This window comes from Amblyomma americanum, chromosome 2, assembly GCF_052857255.1.
Source record: "Amblyomma americanum isolate KBUSLIRL-KWMA chromosome 2, ASM5285725v1, whole genome shotgun sequence".
NCBI lineage: Eukaryota > Metazoa > Arthropoda > Arachnida > Ixodida > Ixodidae > Amblyomma > Amblyomma americanum.
The window spans coordinates 140,564,625-140,579,355 of record NC_135498.1 but is presented as its reverse complement, the minus strand read 5'-3'; the positions used below and the strand labels follow the sequence as shown (position 1 = coordinate 140,579,355).

The 14,731-nt window shown below is 46.3% G+C and overlaps 1 protein-coding gene across 1 annotated transcript in view; it reads right to left on the bottom strand.

Moving 5' to 3' along the window:
* The window catches only part of LOC144121831 (focadhesin), a 283,349-nt gene extending 270,187 nt beyond the window's left edge, over positions 1-13,162 (bottom strand). Inside the window, exons 1-5 of the mRNA XM_077655244.1 lie at positions 12,826-13,162; positions 5,765-5,842; positions 4,118-4,269; positions 3,388-3,486; positions 626-718 (exon numbers count right to left, since the gene is read on the bottom strand). Of these exons, the coding sequence (XP_077511370.1) occupies positions 626-718; positions 3,388-3,486; positions 4,118-4,269; positions 5,765-5,842; positions 12,826-12,879 (476 nt within the window). The 5' untranslated portion in view covers positions 12,880-13,162. The remainder of the gene's footprint in view (positions 1-625; positions 719-3,387; positions 3,487-4,117; positions 4,270-5,764; positions 5,843-12,825) is intronic.
* Between the last annotated feature and the right edge of the window lie 1,569 nt (positions 13,163-14,731).

Genomic DNA, 14,731 nt, shown 5'->3' with positions numbered 1-14,731 from the left:
GAAATGGGAGCAGTTTCACTTTAGCACATCCGAGTTTTTAATTAAACGTGTTTACTACAGCGGGGTTCTACAGTTCGTCGTCATCACCATCAGCTTGACTACACCCACTGCAGGGCAAAGGCCTCTCCCATGTCTCTCCAATTAACCCTATCCTTTGCCAGCTGCGTCCACCCTATGCCTGCAAACTTTCTAATCTCATCTGCCCACCTAACCTTCTGCCACCTCCTGCTAAGCTTCCTTTCTCATGGAATCCACTCCGTTACCCTTACGGACCAGCGGTTATCTTGCCTTCGCAGTACATGCCCTGCCCAAGCCCATTTCTTTCTCTTGATTTCGACTAGGATGCCATTAACCCGTGTTTGTTCCCTCACCCACTCTGCCCGCTTCCGGTCTCTTAACGTCACACCTATCATTCATCAGTTAATACCTACATAATATTTTTTGGCAAGTTCAGCACAGTGACCCTTTTTCCCTCCGTCACCACTGAATCCTGCACTGCACGTGTGCAACAAACGGGTCAGGGGCTGTGCACCAGTGGCAACTTGAGAGTGGAAACAGAGCCACACAGCGGTGCATCAGGAACACGGGCCCTGGCCAGCTCACAGTCTATAATGGTGCGGCCTACCCTGAGCAGGTGTGCAGGGCCTCTTGGGTGGCCTGCAGCACAGCATCCCAGCAGTCCGGACGCTCACGGAGCACCAGCACCAAGGGGTGGCTCCTGTACACAGGGGACAAGGATGATCCCCCGATGGCCCAGCTCACCTTTCTACATGCCAGCTTCACATCAGCCACTGTGGGCCCTCTGCCCCAGATCACCCATATGTATTAGGATTAGCGGTTCCATCTGCCCCAGTCCAAATGATGCAGACATTGCATCTTTTAGAGCTGGAGCTGGATGAGGGTCTCTCTCTCTGGAATAAAGTGCCCTATCAATTCAGTGAGCCACAACTAAAAACTCCTGCATTCAAGAAGATGTATATATGCAGGGTATTATGCCCCAAGTAACACATGAGCTATGAGCGACACCTTGTTGTAAAGGGCTCTGGATCAATTAAGACCAACTGGCGTTGTTTAACGTGTGGCGACATCGCACAGCAGATGGCTATCTTTTGCACTTCGCCTCCACCAAAACACAGCTGTCGTGCAGGAATTCGATCCTGACACCTTGGGATCAACAGCCAAACACTAAAGCCGCTAATCCACCGTGGCAGGTGGGTGTGTCAGGAAGGTGGTTCAGGTGAGCGAGGGAGGTACGATCAGGGATGGGGTCGCAGAACCACAAAACACTCCTCTTGCCAACACTGCCTGGAAGAAGGCGGAAAGCATCAGTATTTTTTCTATTGCACACTCTTCTTTCATCCCTGGCTCCCAAGGAAATTAAAGAGTGGCCACCTTATCACTACTGAGAGGCACCTGCAGCCAATGAGGAAGTTCCAGTGGTACAGGGCACCACTCCCCATTACCTGAGACAGTTCATCCCAGCACAGCATGCCACGTGCTTTCCATCTGCCTGCAACACCACATGCAGCCATAAAGGCCAAGTGTGCCACGAAGTACTGTGCATGACCCAATTTGAGGCCACACAGTTGGACTGCTCCTCCAGTACCTAGAACATCCCAGAACAAAATTTCTTTTACTTCTGCACACTTCTCAGCCTCAATTTAAACTTAGTCTCTCGTTTAGGCAGAAACCGAGAAGCCTTTTCACTCCCACCCAATGCGCTCTGGTTGGTCCCAGGGCCTCACCTCATGCCTTATCCCAAGCGGCCAATGGCCTCCACCACAGAGAAGGCAGGAAGTGCGAGCCAACTGCCACTGGCAAACCATAAGCAGGCATGCCCTGGTACGTGCGTATTACATCATCACATCTTTACATCTTTTACATCTTTCTTAATTTCCAGAAGACAACTGGATGGTCTCTTCGGCTAAAAGCTACACAAAGCCACCAGAGCTTCGTGAAAGCAGAAGACATTGCCGCCAAATATGCAGCGCTCAAATGCTGTTCCCTTTGCGAGAGGTGCAGCCAACTTTTCCTAATTTGGGACCAGTACTACACGTAAAAGCAGCCTGGTTTTGCCTAAGTTTGCATTAAAGGATGCATTTCAGATATGTAGTCTATCAAACTTTTATTTCCCAACAATTTCCTATAGCCATGTGCACCCAAATAGACAACAATCCTGCCACAGTATCACTACGGTCTGCATAGCTTGCGCCATACTGCCATCAGGCAGTATGGTGCAGCACTATTAGCCCAGATGGGCCTTGGTTCTTGAACGTCCCTGTCATTATCCCGCAGTGGACTAGGATGAGCCAGGTGCATTATAAGCCAGCTCTCATTTATGGCTCCTGAGGAGTAAAGCTTGGCATGTGTTTTCTGACACTCTGTGTCCGGTTTAAGGCCAGAAGGCCTTGTCCAAAGCACGTTTTCAACAAGGGTACTATGACAATTTTGGCACCATTTTCGAAGAAAAAAAAATATGTCTGCTACGGGGTTAACGCCAAGGCTCCTGTCTCACTAAAACTTTGCAATGTTGTGAAGGCCAGAGACTGCAGCAGCTAATCATGAGCTGAGTTCACATCTGCAAGAGTAGATGACTAGTCAGATGTGCACCCAAAAGAGTAGCTACCTGCTGCCTGACAGTTTTCACAACAAGGCACGGGTTTAGTGCAAAAAGTTATTGCGGTGCCTTTTTTTAAAACCTCAGCAACGCCTCCCTAGCTGCCCTCGTCCTTTCAGTCATCCTGCACTTAAATGATGCTTTTTTTTTTCATCATGGCTGCCCATGTCTGCTGGCACACAGGTGCTGCATTTAGTGAAAGAGGCAACAGTGGCAACCTACCCACTGGCAGTTATTATGTTTTTCAAGTTTGTTAGGAGCCGCCACAGTGGTTCAGTGGTTATGGTGCTTGGCTGCTGAGCCAAAAGACACGGGTTTAATCCTGGCTACAGCAGTCGCATTTAGATGGAGGCGAAATGCTAGAGTCCCATGTACTGTGCAATGTCAGTCCGTGATGAACGACGCTGAGTGGCCGAAATCATCCGGAGTCCACCATTACGGTGTCCCTCATTACCTATGTCATTTTGGAACATTAAACCCATGAGCCATAAACCATGTTTTTGAACGAAAACTGAGTATCTTAAATTTTGTGTACAAAATACCCTAACTTTATTCTCCATAGAAAAAGGTGGGGACTCGTTAAACTTTCAGGAAAATCAAAGTGAAAGGAAACAGATGCATTAAGCAATGTTGAACTAATAAAAGTTGGCAAGTCATTCTCAATCAGCGTGTGCAAGTTTGTCCAATAAATAGTTTTCCATCGACGCGCCTTTGCTCGCTTGTCTGCCTGCCAGATGACATGCCTTACACCCCATTGGAAGGGGGCCCACCTGAGGGCAAAGGGGCAGTGGTAGGGGCCTGCCTCGAGTTCCCCCTGCATGTGCAGCGTCAGCAGGCGACCAACAGCCGCCACTGCTCCGCTTGGGTGCCTGTGGCAATGTGAAAAAGTACAAGTAAGAACAAAAAAAGCTCTCTTAGGTACAGGCACTCGGCCTAGGAAATGGAACATGTTGGCAGTTTGCTGGCCCTTCCCTCAAGCTCAGCAAGAATATAAATTAATGCACAACTGTAGCCCAGACCAGGAAGTATTCGTTAGCTCAAAGCTGTAAAGACACATAAAAGTCTAGAGATAAACGGAGTTTTGAGACAAGTGAAGGAGTGACATTGCCAGCATACTGATCGCAGACTATGAGAAATATATAATTTCACTAGCATTATTTGCAATACAAACTCCATCAGCACACTCAGCACTTAAATTATAACAAAAGGAGAAACGTGGCTGGCAAACAAGAGCATCCGTGATATGTGACACAGATTTACCACATCAATCTTATGTGTGGGCCAACAGAGCACCAACATGCCCTGCATGAACCTCCATGCAACTTCTCAGTGTTATCGCGTATGCAGAGAAGTAAAACCTTGGACGCGGCCTACCAACAGTGCATCAATCACAAAAACAAAGAACAAGTGACAAAAAAATGCCACTGGCAGCCGCTTCGTTAGCTTTTGTCAGGGGCTCCCATCTTCCTCTAACGACCGCAGCAGAGCAGCAGCACTGACCGGGTGGCGGCCGTGCAGGCTCCCAGCAGCTGCCCCAGGGCATAGCGCCACTCCAGCTGGCCAGCCACCACTAAGGAGACCAGGGCCTCGCAGCACTCAGCCTGTTCACCACACTGCTCCACCAGCAGCTCCACTTCCTGAGGGAGGCCACCCTGCACCAGAACACATGAGACAGATTTATTTGTTTTTTTTTTTCCCCCTTTTGAGTTACTAATGTTATAGCGCTCCACTTAGGTTGTCGTCATGGAAAAACTACTGGGTTTCTGCGTAATGAAATTCCGATTGGCCGAGGGGGCCATGACATCATCAGCACTAACAAATTTGAAATTCTGAGGACTACAGTGTTGGTGTACCTTCCACTGGATTATTATATGGGATTATACTAACCCCACCCACTAACCGACGTCAATCCACCCATTAATCTCCACTTACCGCCTACCAATCCCCAATAATCTGCCTCAATTCATTTTCTGCAGTGAGCCTACTTCCAAAATTTTTGGGCTCTTTTGAAATTTTGGGAGGGGTGGGGGGGGACAACTTCTAAATACTACCAAATTTTCTTTAAAAATCTGATTAGAAGGCCACCAAGTTGTTTATTTTTCAGTCGTTTGGATTCAGTTTTGCAATTGCAATGTTAACAATCATAATGCCTTTCCTTCATTCCACCATATTTTCTGTTCAAAACCTTATGCATGCAAACGAACTGTTCAGTAGAAGCAACGCTCGTGTACTTGTACTGGTGTTTTGTCTCCTTTGTGCCCGTGTGTTTGTTGCCCTTCAAATTTTAACATTGACAACCCACTCAGCCGAACCCTCACACTGGTACTAGAATGAAGTTAAATAAACATGCTTAATCAAGCTTGACTTTAACCTGGCTTTAATTTCTTATTTTATATCGCACAAGCAATCAGGAACTTTATCAGGAATAAAGAAAGATTACAAGCATTGGCAAAAAGTCTTCTCCTGGTGCAAAACTAAATTCTCCAGACCAACCCTTCAGAATACAGGACACCTTATTTTGCAAGTGCTACAAGAAGTGCACTGTAGCATGACCCTTAGTTGGCCCTGCCTATGAAGATGTAGGCACAGACTGACAGTTTTTTCTCTCATCATCACAAAATTACTGGAACTGAGAGTTTCACGGAAACCTGTTTGGTTTGGTATATGAGGGTTTAACGTCCCAAACCAACTCAGGCTATGAGCGATGCCTTGTGGAGAGCTCTGAATAATTTCGACCACCTGGGGTTCTTTAACGTACACTGGCATCGCACGGTACATGGGCCTCTAGCATTTCACCTTCATTGAAATGCAAGTGCCGCGGCCAGGATCGAACCCGCCTCTTTCAGGTCAGTAGCCGAGCGCCATAACCACTGAGCCACCGAGCCGGGAATAATCATTTGTCCATTTATCTAGATTTTGCTCATTTCAACCTGCGGTGCTGCTCACTGAAAAAAACGCCGAAAGGTGTCGCAAGACCAGCGAGTCGCCCAAACCTCACAGTGTGTACCACTTCTGCCTTCAGCAGTGTACATTCTGCTGCTGCACCTCCCTCCCCTTCACTGTGCTGCGATGCTTCGCTTCTTAACGCTGACTATCAGCATTATCCGATTCCAGAGAGCACGCCAGCCCTGCACGTGCAAAGCTCACCTTAGCAGTCTCTGCCGACAACGGAGGGTCTCCTGGTTTCAGATGGTGGCCAATCTGCTGGAGTAGCTTGTGTACCGCCTGCATTCACCAAGCCATGCCAACTGAAAGCACCCTGGCACACACCACCTCTGTGCAAGGAGCTACAACTATGCACAACACTGTGGAAGTTGTGGAACAAACTAAGGTGATAACTATACAGCAGAGAGAAGTGCACAATGTCAATGACCCTTCAACAGCATACTTGTTGTTTAAAGGGGGATGCAGCTTTCAGCAAAAAGTTTGTTTTTATGTACTTATATGGAAGTCTTTGAACACATTGAAATAATTTTATGACTACTCTCAACAAAGTTCACTGCTTCATCTCCAACGAATTGTTTTATAATATATGTTTTCCCCTTACATCTTCTGACAAGACTGTAGAATTAAGAAAATGTGAAAGAAGCCTGGTCTAACATTCACTGTGTTTCTACTGGAATGCTACAGGTCAGGACATTTTTTATTTTTATTTTTTTTGCAAAGCACAAATTTTTGTTTCGAATTTTTTTGCAATGCAGTGTCCGACAGCATATCTACAGTGAAAAGAAGATTACTTACAAGAAATTAAAATTTACAAATTTGAAAGACAAAGAATGTCTTGACCTGCACTATGGTCCTAGGAGTGCAAAAAAACAAACAAGGCAAGATAGATGAAACAGTCGTAAAGAAACCAGCTTACACTGAGTATCTAGGCAGATAGTAACATGAGAAAAGTGGCCATTATTGGAGCACTTGATGCAGAGCTGCTGCAGTTCACGAAACAAAGTTTTTAGACTACTACCCGGTCAATTTCAGAAATGAAACTTTCCGGACAGCTTAAGAAACAAGCCATACAAGCAGATACAACCATTTTAAGAAAAAACGAGTTTTTTGGCCATTTTTTACTTCAAAGCTGCATTAGCCCTTCACAAACCGCATAAACCACATTGGTCATGTGATACGACTCTTCAGCATCACCTGCTTCTGTTTAGGCGAGCAGGTGATTTAGGCTTCCATAACAGAGTGCAGAGGAACACTGATGAAAATGCCGCTGACTAGCTGATCCTGATATGAGTTCCCAGTGTGCTCTGTGGAACACATGCGCACAGATGACAGCCACGTAACGCAGCAACCTAAACCACGAACAGCACTGCCAAGCTGCTGAATACGCACCTGCAAAAAGCCAGGTGTATCCCAGGTGTACTCGTCTTGTGAACTTTCCCACATGAACGAGCCAACGTTGCAAAAAAAAAAAAATACTAATAAAGCCCTAAACCAGGACATGCTTTGGTTCCCTCATTTACCAACATGGTTTTAATCAAGCCATGTTTGTTGGTTAAGCCAACAATAAATACTTAATCTACACGCTTCAAGCTTTTAGAGAATAGCTTGAGACAGCAAGTTTTTGTCTTTTTTTTTCACGCCGCCACAATCATGCGCTCACATTACACAGCAAAGTTTTTCCACACAATTTGACAGCCTGAAATCAGCTGTAAGTATTGGCAATGCGTGGTTTGGTTTTACGGTTTTATGGGGTTTAACGTCCCAAAACAACTCGGGCTATGAGGGACGCAGTAGTGGAGGGCTATGGGCAATTTAGACCACCTGGGGTTATTTAACATACACTGAAATTGCACAGTATATGGGCATCTAGCATTTCACCTCCATCGAAATGTGACTGCCATGGCCGGGTTCGAAACTGCGTCTTTCGTGTCAACAGCTAAGAACCACAGCCACTGAGCCACCACAGCAGCACATAAGCAATGCATCAACAGCTGCATTCCGCCTTTTATTAGTGCCGCACACAAGACCAGACAACGCAACCTGTGCACTCATAAGACTGATGCAGCTTTCAACCTTGTAAAAGGCATACACAAAGATGTAAGACTGCCATCCATTTTCTTGACTAAAACGACTTGGCTCTCCAAACAACCCTTCATCGTATCAAAACGTTTTATCTCTTCATCTCATTAACTTCGTATGGTTGCCATATCGCTAGCTTGCTATGCATATTTGTGCTTTTGCAAATTTTGGACGTCTAACTTTCCTGGCAAGAATAGAACTGACAGAATAATTTTTCATATCATCATCATCATCCTGGCTACACCCATTGCGGGGTAAAGGCCTCTCCCATGTCTCTCTAATTCGCTCTGTCCAATTAACCCTGTCCTGACAATATGCCCACAAACTTCTTAATCTCATCCACGCACCTAACTGTCTGCTGCCCCCTGCTACGCGTGCCTTCTCTTGGAATCCACTCCGTCACCCTTAAGGAACAGCGGTTATCTTACCTTCACAGTACATGCCCTGCCCAAGCCCACTTCTTCCTCTTGATTTCAACTAGGATGTCATTAATCCGCATTTGTTCCCTCACCCACTCTGCCCACTTCCGGTCTCTTTACACCTATCATTTTTCTTTCCATAGCTCCCTGCGTTGTTCTTAAATTAAGCCAAACTTTTTTCTTAGCCTCCACATTTCTGCCTTGTAGATGAGTATTGGCAAGATACAGCTGTTGTATACTTTTCTCTTGAGGGATATTGGGAAACTGCCATTCATGATCTGAGAGAACCTGTCAACTTCGTTCCACCACACTCTTATTCTTCTAGGTATTTTACTATCATGATCCGGATCAGCTGTCACTACCTGCACTAAGTAGACGCATTCCTTTACCACTTCCAGCACGTCGCTGCCAATTGTGAACTGCTGTTCTCTTGCTAGACTGTTGAACATTACCTTGGTTTTCTGCATGTTAATTTTTGGACCCACTGTTCTGCTCTGCCTGTCTAACTCATTGATCATGCTTTGCAATTCAACTCCTGAGTGACTCAGCAAGGCAATGTCATCAGGAAATTGCTGATTATTTAGGTATTCTCCATTAACTCTTATCCCTAACTTTCCCCAATTCAGGTCTCGGAACATCTCCTGTAAAGAGGCAATGATTAGCATTGGCGAGATCGTATACCCTGCCTGACGCCCTTCCTTATTGCAATTTTATTGCTGACTTTATGGAGAACTATGGTAGCCAAGCAGTTGCTATAGACATCTTCCAGTATTTTCACATAAGGCTCTTCTACACCCTGATCCCACAACGCCTGCATGGATGCTGTCTTGTAATCAATAAAGGTTATATATAGGGGTTGGTTATATTGTGCGCCTTTCTCTATCACCTCACTGATAGTGTGAATATGATCTGTTGTGGAATATCCTTTACGAAAGCCTGCCTGATCATTTGGTTGATTGAAGTCTAAGGTTGCCCTGACTCTATTAGCAATTAGCTTAGTTTATACCTTGTAGGCAACGAACAGTAAGCTAATTGGCCTGTAATTTTTCAAGTCCTTGGCACCTCCTTTCTTGTGAATTAAGATAATATTAGCGTTCTTCCAAGCTTCTAGTACGGTCAAAGTCATAAGGCATTGCATATACAGGGTGGCTAGTTTTTCTAGCACAATCTCCCCTCCATCCTTCAACACATCTGCTGTTGCCTGATCCTCACCAGCTGCTTTTCCCCTTTGCATTCAGGTTTTCTTTACTTCCTCTTACGTTACTGACGGGATGGCGCATTGCTGTTCGCTACTGCCGTTCTCATTAACGTTCTGATTACATTAGCTACTGTATAGATTTCAGCAGAACTCTTCTGCTGCTTTAACTATCTGATCCATATTGCTAATGCCATTGCCCTCCTTGTCTGTTAAAGCATATATCTGGTTTTTGCCTATGCCTAGTTTCCTCTTTGCCACTTTTAGGTTACCTTCGTTATTTAGAGCATGCTCGGTTCTCTCCATATTAAGCTTCCTTATGTCAGCTACCTTGCGCTTATTTATTAACTTACTAGTTCTATTTTGTCTATAAGGCTAGACACACTCATGCTTTGGCGCTATTTAATCAGATCTTTCGTCTCCTGAGATAGCTTGCCGGTATCCTGCCGAACCATCCTACCACCTACTTCTATGGCGCACTCCGTAATAATAGCAGTGAGATTATCATTCATTGTTTGAACATTAAGATCATCTTCCTCAGTTCCGGAGTGAAATCCTGAATTCCTCCACTTTCCCTCTTACCACTAACTCAATAATGGGCTTCCGCTTCACTAGTTTCTTCCGTTCCCTCTTCAAATCTAGGCTAATTTGAGACCTTACCATTCTGTGGTTGCTAGGCCGCATCTCTCCGACGACCTCCACATCCTGTACAATGCCAGGGTGAGCGCATAGTATGAGGTGGATTTCATTTTTAGTCTCACCATTGGGGCTATACAATTCCAGGGTGAGCGCATAGTATGAAGTGGATTTCATTTTTAGCCTCACCATTAGGGATCTTTCAGGTCCACTTCCTGTTCTCTCGTTAGTGGAAGAAGGTATTCATGATGCGTAAATTATTTCTATCTGCGAACTCTTTTAATAACTCTCCCCTGCTATTCCTAGAACCTATCCCAGAGTCGCCTACTGTTTGGTCACCAGCCTGCTTATTTCCTACCTTCGCATTGAAGTCGCCAGTCAGTACAGTGCACTGTGATTTTACATTGCTCATTGCCGATTGCACGTCTTTATAAAAGCTTTAAACGATCTGGTAATCTTAGCTGGATGTAGACACGTAGGCCCACACCACCTTCAGCTTGTACCTCTTATTGAGCTTAATTACGATAGCTGCCACCCTCTCGTTAATACTGTAGAACTCCTCTATGTTGCCAGCTATATCCTTATTGATGAGGAGTCCCACACCAAGTTCTTATCTAATCGCTAATCCGCAAAAGCCCAGTATGTGCCCGCCCTTTAGTACTAGATACGCCTCACCTGTCCTCCTAACTTCACTGTGGCCTATGACATCTTATTTAATGCCCGCTATTTCCTCGGAACAGTACTTCTAGGCTAGCCTCACTGTATGAGGTTCTAGCGTTAAACATTGCCAGGTTCAGATTCCAATGGCGGCCTGTCCTGATTCTTAGCATCCTCCGCTGTGTCACAGGTCTGACCGCCGCCTTGGTCAGTTGCTCCGCAGCCACTTGGGACTGAGGGCCGAGGGTTAATTGGTTTGTTGGTAAAAAGTTGTGGCCAAGTACTATACCAGGGTGGCCAAATCCTGTTCTGGTGAGGGAGGGCACAGTCGGTTCTGGTCAGCGAGATCAGGCCGCACCCCAGGCCTGGATATGCAATTCCATCAACACGCTTTTTTTTTTTTTTTGCAAACCCGGCGTAGAATAGCGGAGCCCCGGGATTCGAACCCCGGTCGTCCTGCACGCAAGGCAAATGCTCTACCTCTATGCCATCGCTGCATCCTGCCAATGAATGTGCCTGTATATATATTCCCATCTCTCTTCTCACCACATCATCACTCATAACGACCCACTTCCTTCTCTTCTTCCCCAGTGCAGAAAGCAGGCCACACATTCCTCTTTAAGGCTGACCTCTCGGCCCTTCCAATCAATAAACTTGTTCACTTGCTGACCAGCACATCGAGAATTAAGTATCAACGGTAAATTTGGATGACCTACACCTGTGCTGTCAACACTGCAGCCAGTGGCCAAAACACAGTGCCAAATGCACTATTAGCATAAGGCTGAGTGCAGACTAACCCAGCCATGCAGCAATAGATGCTGTGCAGTGCTCCCCACACTTCAGTAAAGTGCACGGAAAGATTGTTTGTGAGTGGCTTGGGCCTCGAAGCCACATCCTATCATGCACATACTCTACTTTTCGTGCCCCAAAAAGCTTGACCAAGAGAGTGGTGAAAACCATTAGTGTGTACCAAAATATGACATTTGAGCAATCTTGACAAGTGCATAAATTGTACTTTTTTCCAACAACGGCTCTGCAGTTGCATTGGATACATAGTGATAAAGCTATTTCTAAAGCAGTGAACAAATGGACAGAGTCAAAAAGTGAACATTTCAGAAGAATTAGTTGCCTTTCAAGCAATTATTGCAGACTAGACCTTATTAAGCATTTGGTTAACTGGGTCTAGTTGCTTGTCCAACTGAACACAATTACAAACAGCACATACAAACAGGGAGAAGGCACAAGGGCTCTGTTGGTTGTGCCTTTCCTATTGACATGTATCTGCTATAGCCTCCCTTCGAAACTCTTCAACCAAAGTTTCTCGTTGGCATGAATCAGAAGTATGAAGTGAATTGTGTTCACAACATTCTTAAAAATGCGATTCCATAATTTGTTGAAACAAATATTCAGTTCAGAACAGCTGGAAGGGTAACTTGTAAATGAGTAAAACGCGCCGTAAGTTTATGGTTCCTAGTTTGTAGAAAATTTCCAGCTGTGTACCTGGCGCCTCCAACCCTACATGCTTTCAGATCGAAGCATGGACAGCTGGCGGGAGAAAGGATTTTTGCAAACAATTGTTTGCTTTTGCTACCAAAACAAAAGACCGCAGGCAGGGAAGCAAGAAAGTGAGCCTGTTGGTACCGATCGTATAAACGTCAGCTAGAAAATTACACGGAACACCGAGAAGCAACAGACAGGATGACGGAGTCGTCCAACCCGTTACCTCGCCCTTTTCCGCGAGATTTTCAAGCTGACGCTTCATACCATTGTCAGTAACGAGTTAAATGAGATGTGGCGTAAAATAATAAATCGTTTACAGCGTCAATTTCAAGTTCCGGCCTTTCATGGGACCGATGAAAAAAATAAAAGGTTTCGCATCCCGCAGCGAGAACGACGTCAGCTGGTGCAGTCGTTCTCGCACGCTGGCACTAACTTCGACACGCGGGTTAAGCTACCTCTGCCAAATAATTTCGTGCAGAAGTGCTCTTGTGGTCGGCGCTTATGTTGCACAACAGTCTGACAAACGTGCCCTGAAATAGTAACAGCGAGGGGCTCTTAAGAATTATTTGCCTTCACAAGCGAACCGTGCAGCAAGGGGAGCGAAATTTACTGTACGTCCCAAATTACCGGCACTTCTCGTTTGCGGAGGCAAATAAATGTTCAGCGTGTCGTTGTAGCTGCGCACAAAACCCAGCGCGAGCAGCGACGGGGCTGAAATTGCTGCTGACTGGACACATGCCGGGTGCAGGCCACGTGTGCAGGCGCCGGGAACTCACCTTGCGCTGGACGCAAGGCACGTCGAAGTTCAGCATCACTCGGATGTCCTCCATCGCAAAGAACCGGGGAAATTCTCACAGACAACAGCAGGAGAACGTGTACACGCTGAGCACTCGACGGGCCTCGGCGATCTTCATTCCCAGCGTTGAAAGCAAAAGTGCGCTGCAAGGTCCTCAAGTCAGCGCGCTATGACTGGCCGATGGTAACCCATGTACTACACAAAATTCTGCAGGCAGCTGAGAGCTTTTAAATGCTTCTGGAGCCAAAAAGTCACCTCACAATACCCACGTTGCGGCGCGCAGGCCGCGCTTTGACGGAGCCACTAAATCGCACCACGTGTCTCATGAGCCAGCGGTAGGGCTCATGGGCGCGGCGTGCGCGGCGTCCACGGAGGCGGCGTTCCGTTGCCATGGTTTCGATCGCAAGAAGTGGTCCGCGGTTTCTTCCGGTTCCTTCCTCCTGTCATATGACCTCGGAACCGCGCGCGTGATTTGAAAAATTTAGAAAGTAATAGAATAGAATACCTACTAATGCCACACTCCCTCCAACGCGTCCCAGTGTTCAGCCCATAACGCGACGGACACAGACGCCAGAATAGCAACTAAAAGACCGCATCCTACAAAAGAAGGCGAGGAATCCAAAAGAAAGGCCGAGGCTTCCGAAGCCGACACCCCGCAGCCGTCGAAAGCGCCTACCAAACTCAGGGCAGACATCAATACTCTGTCAGAGAGAACTAGCGCTATATGAACAGAACAAGCAACCTTCCAAGGCCTCGTTACTACCAAATTTGCAGAGATAGATATTCGCTTTGCAACACTAAAGGGACAGGTATCCCAAATAGCCACCTGCATGCAGCAAATAATGGATAGGCTTACAACTATCGAGGCCCGCCTACCCCCCACCTTGGATCTGTCCACGACGCCACAACCATCTATAACCCAACATGGCACCACGCCAAAAAGTTGAAATTTGGCAATGGAACTGCAGAGGCTTCCGCCGCAAGCGGGCCCACTTGCAGCTCCACATCCAACAAGCACCGTCTGTTCCAACCCCAGACGTGATTGCATTGCAAGAAGCTAGCGGCAGGGCTACACTGCCAGGCTATAAAGCATATCTGCCACCTCATTATGATACTAGTAACGCATCCGGCTCCTTCACAGCCACTCTGGTGCATAGAAATATCACCGCAATTCAACATTTTATAAATGATTCGGAAGAAGATTACACCCTACTTGAAATAGTACCAAGGCAAAAAGGAGGCTCAAATCTCTTCATCCTTAATGTATATAACCCTCCCAGAAACAAAGGCAATGGACTCCCACACTTGTTGATAAACACAGTAAAGCTGGCTGCTAGGGCTCAACTATTAATTGTGGGAGACTTCAACGCTCAACACCCAGCATGGGGATATACCAAAGCAACTCCGAAAGGGAACCTGCTCTGGCAAATCATACAGTCACTAGGGCTCACAACGCTAAACAACCCGAACGACCACACACGCATGGGTAACAGTGTATGTGTAGACACATCTCCAGACTTATCCCTCTCTAAAAACGTCAAGGACGCAAAGTGGGTCAACACCGGGCAAAACCTTGGTAGTGATCACTTCATCCTTAGCATCACCTTCCCCACGACAAAACTTAAAAACAAAGCAAAAGAAATACGAACCACGGATTGGGACAAGTTCAGGCCACTTCGCGACAAAACAGCTCCAAAGGAGATCTCTAACCTTAGCGACTGGGTTATCTCCCTGAATGAGGATGTCAGCTCCACTAGCGTTGTGGTGCCAGTTGAGAAGGAGGAGCAGATTGCAGACTCAAAACTGTTACACCTGTGGCAGGCACAAAAAGGCCTCCAAAAACGCTGGAAGCAGCAAAAACACAACAAGCGACTACGCAAAAAGAT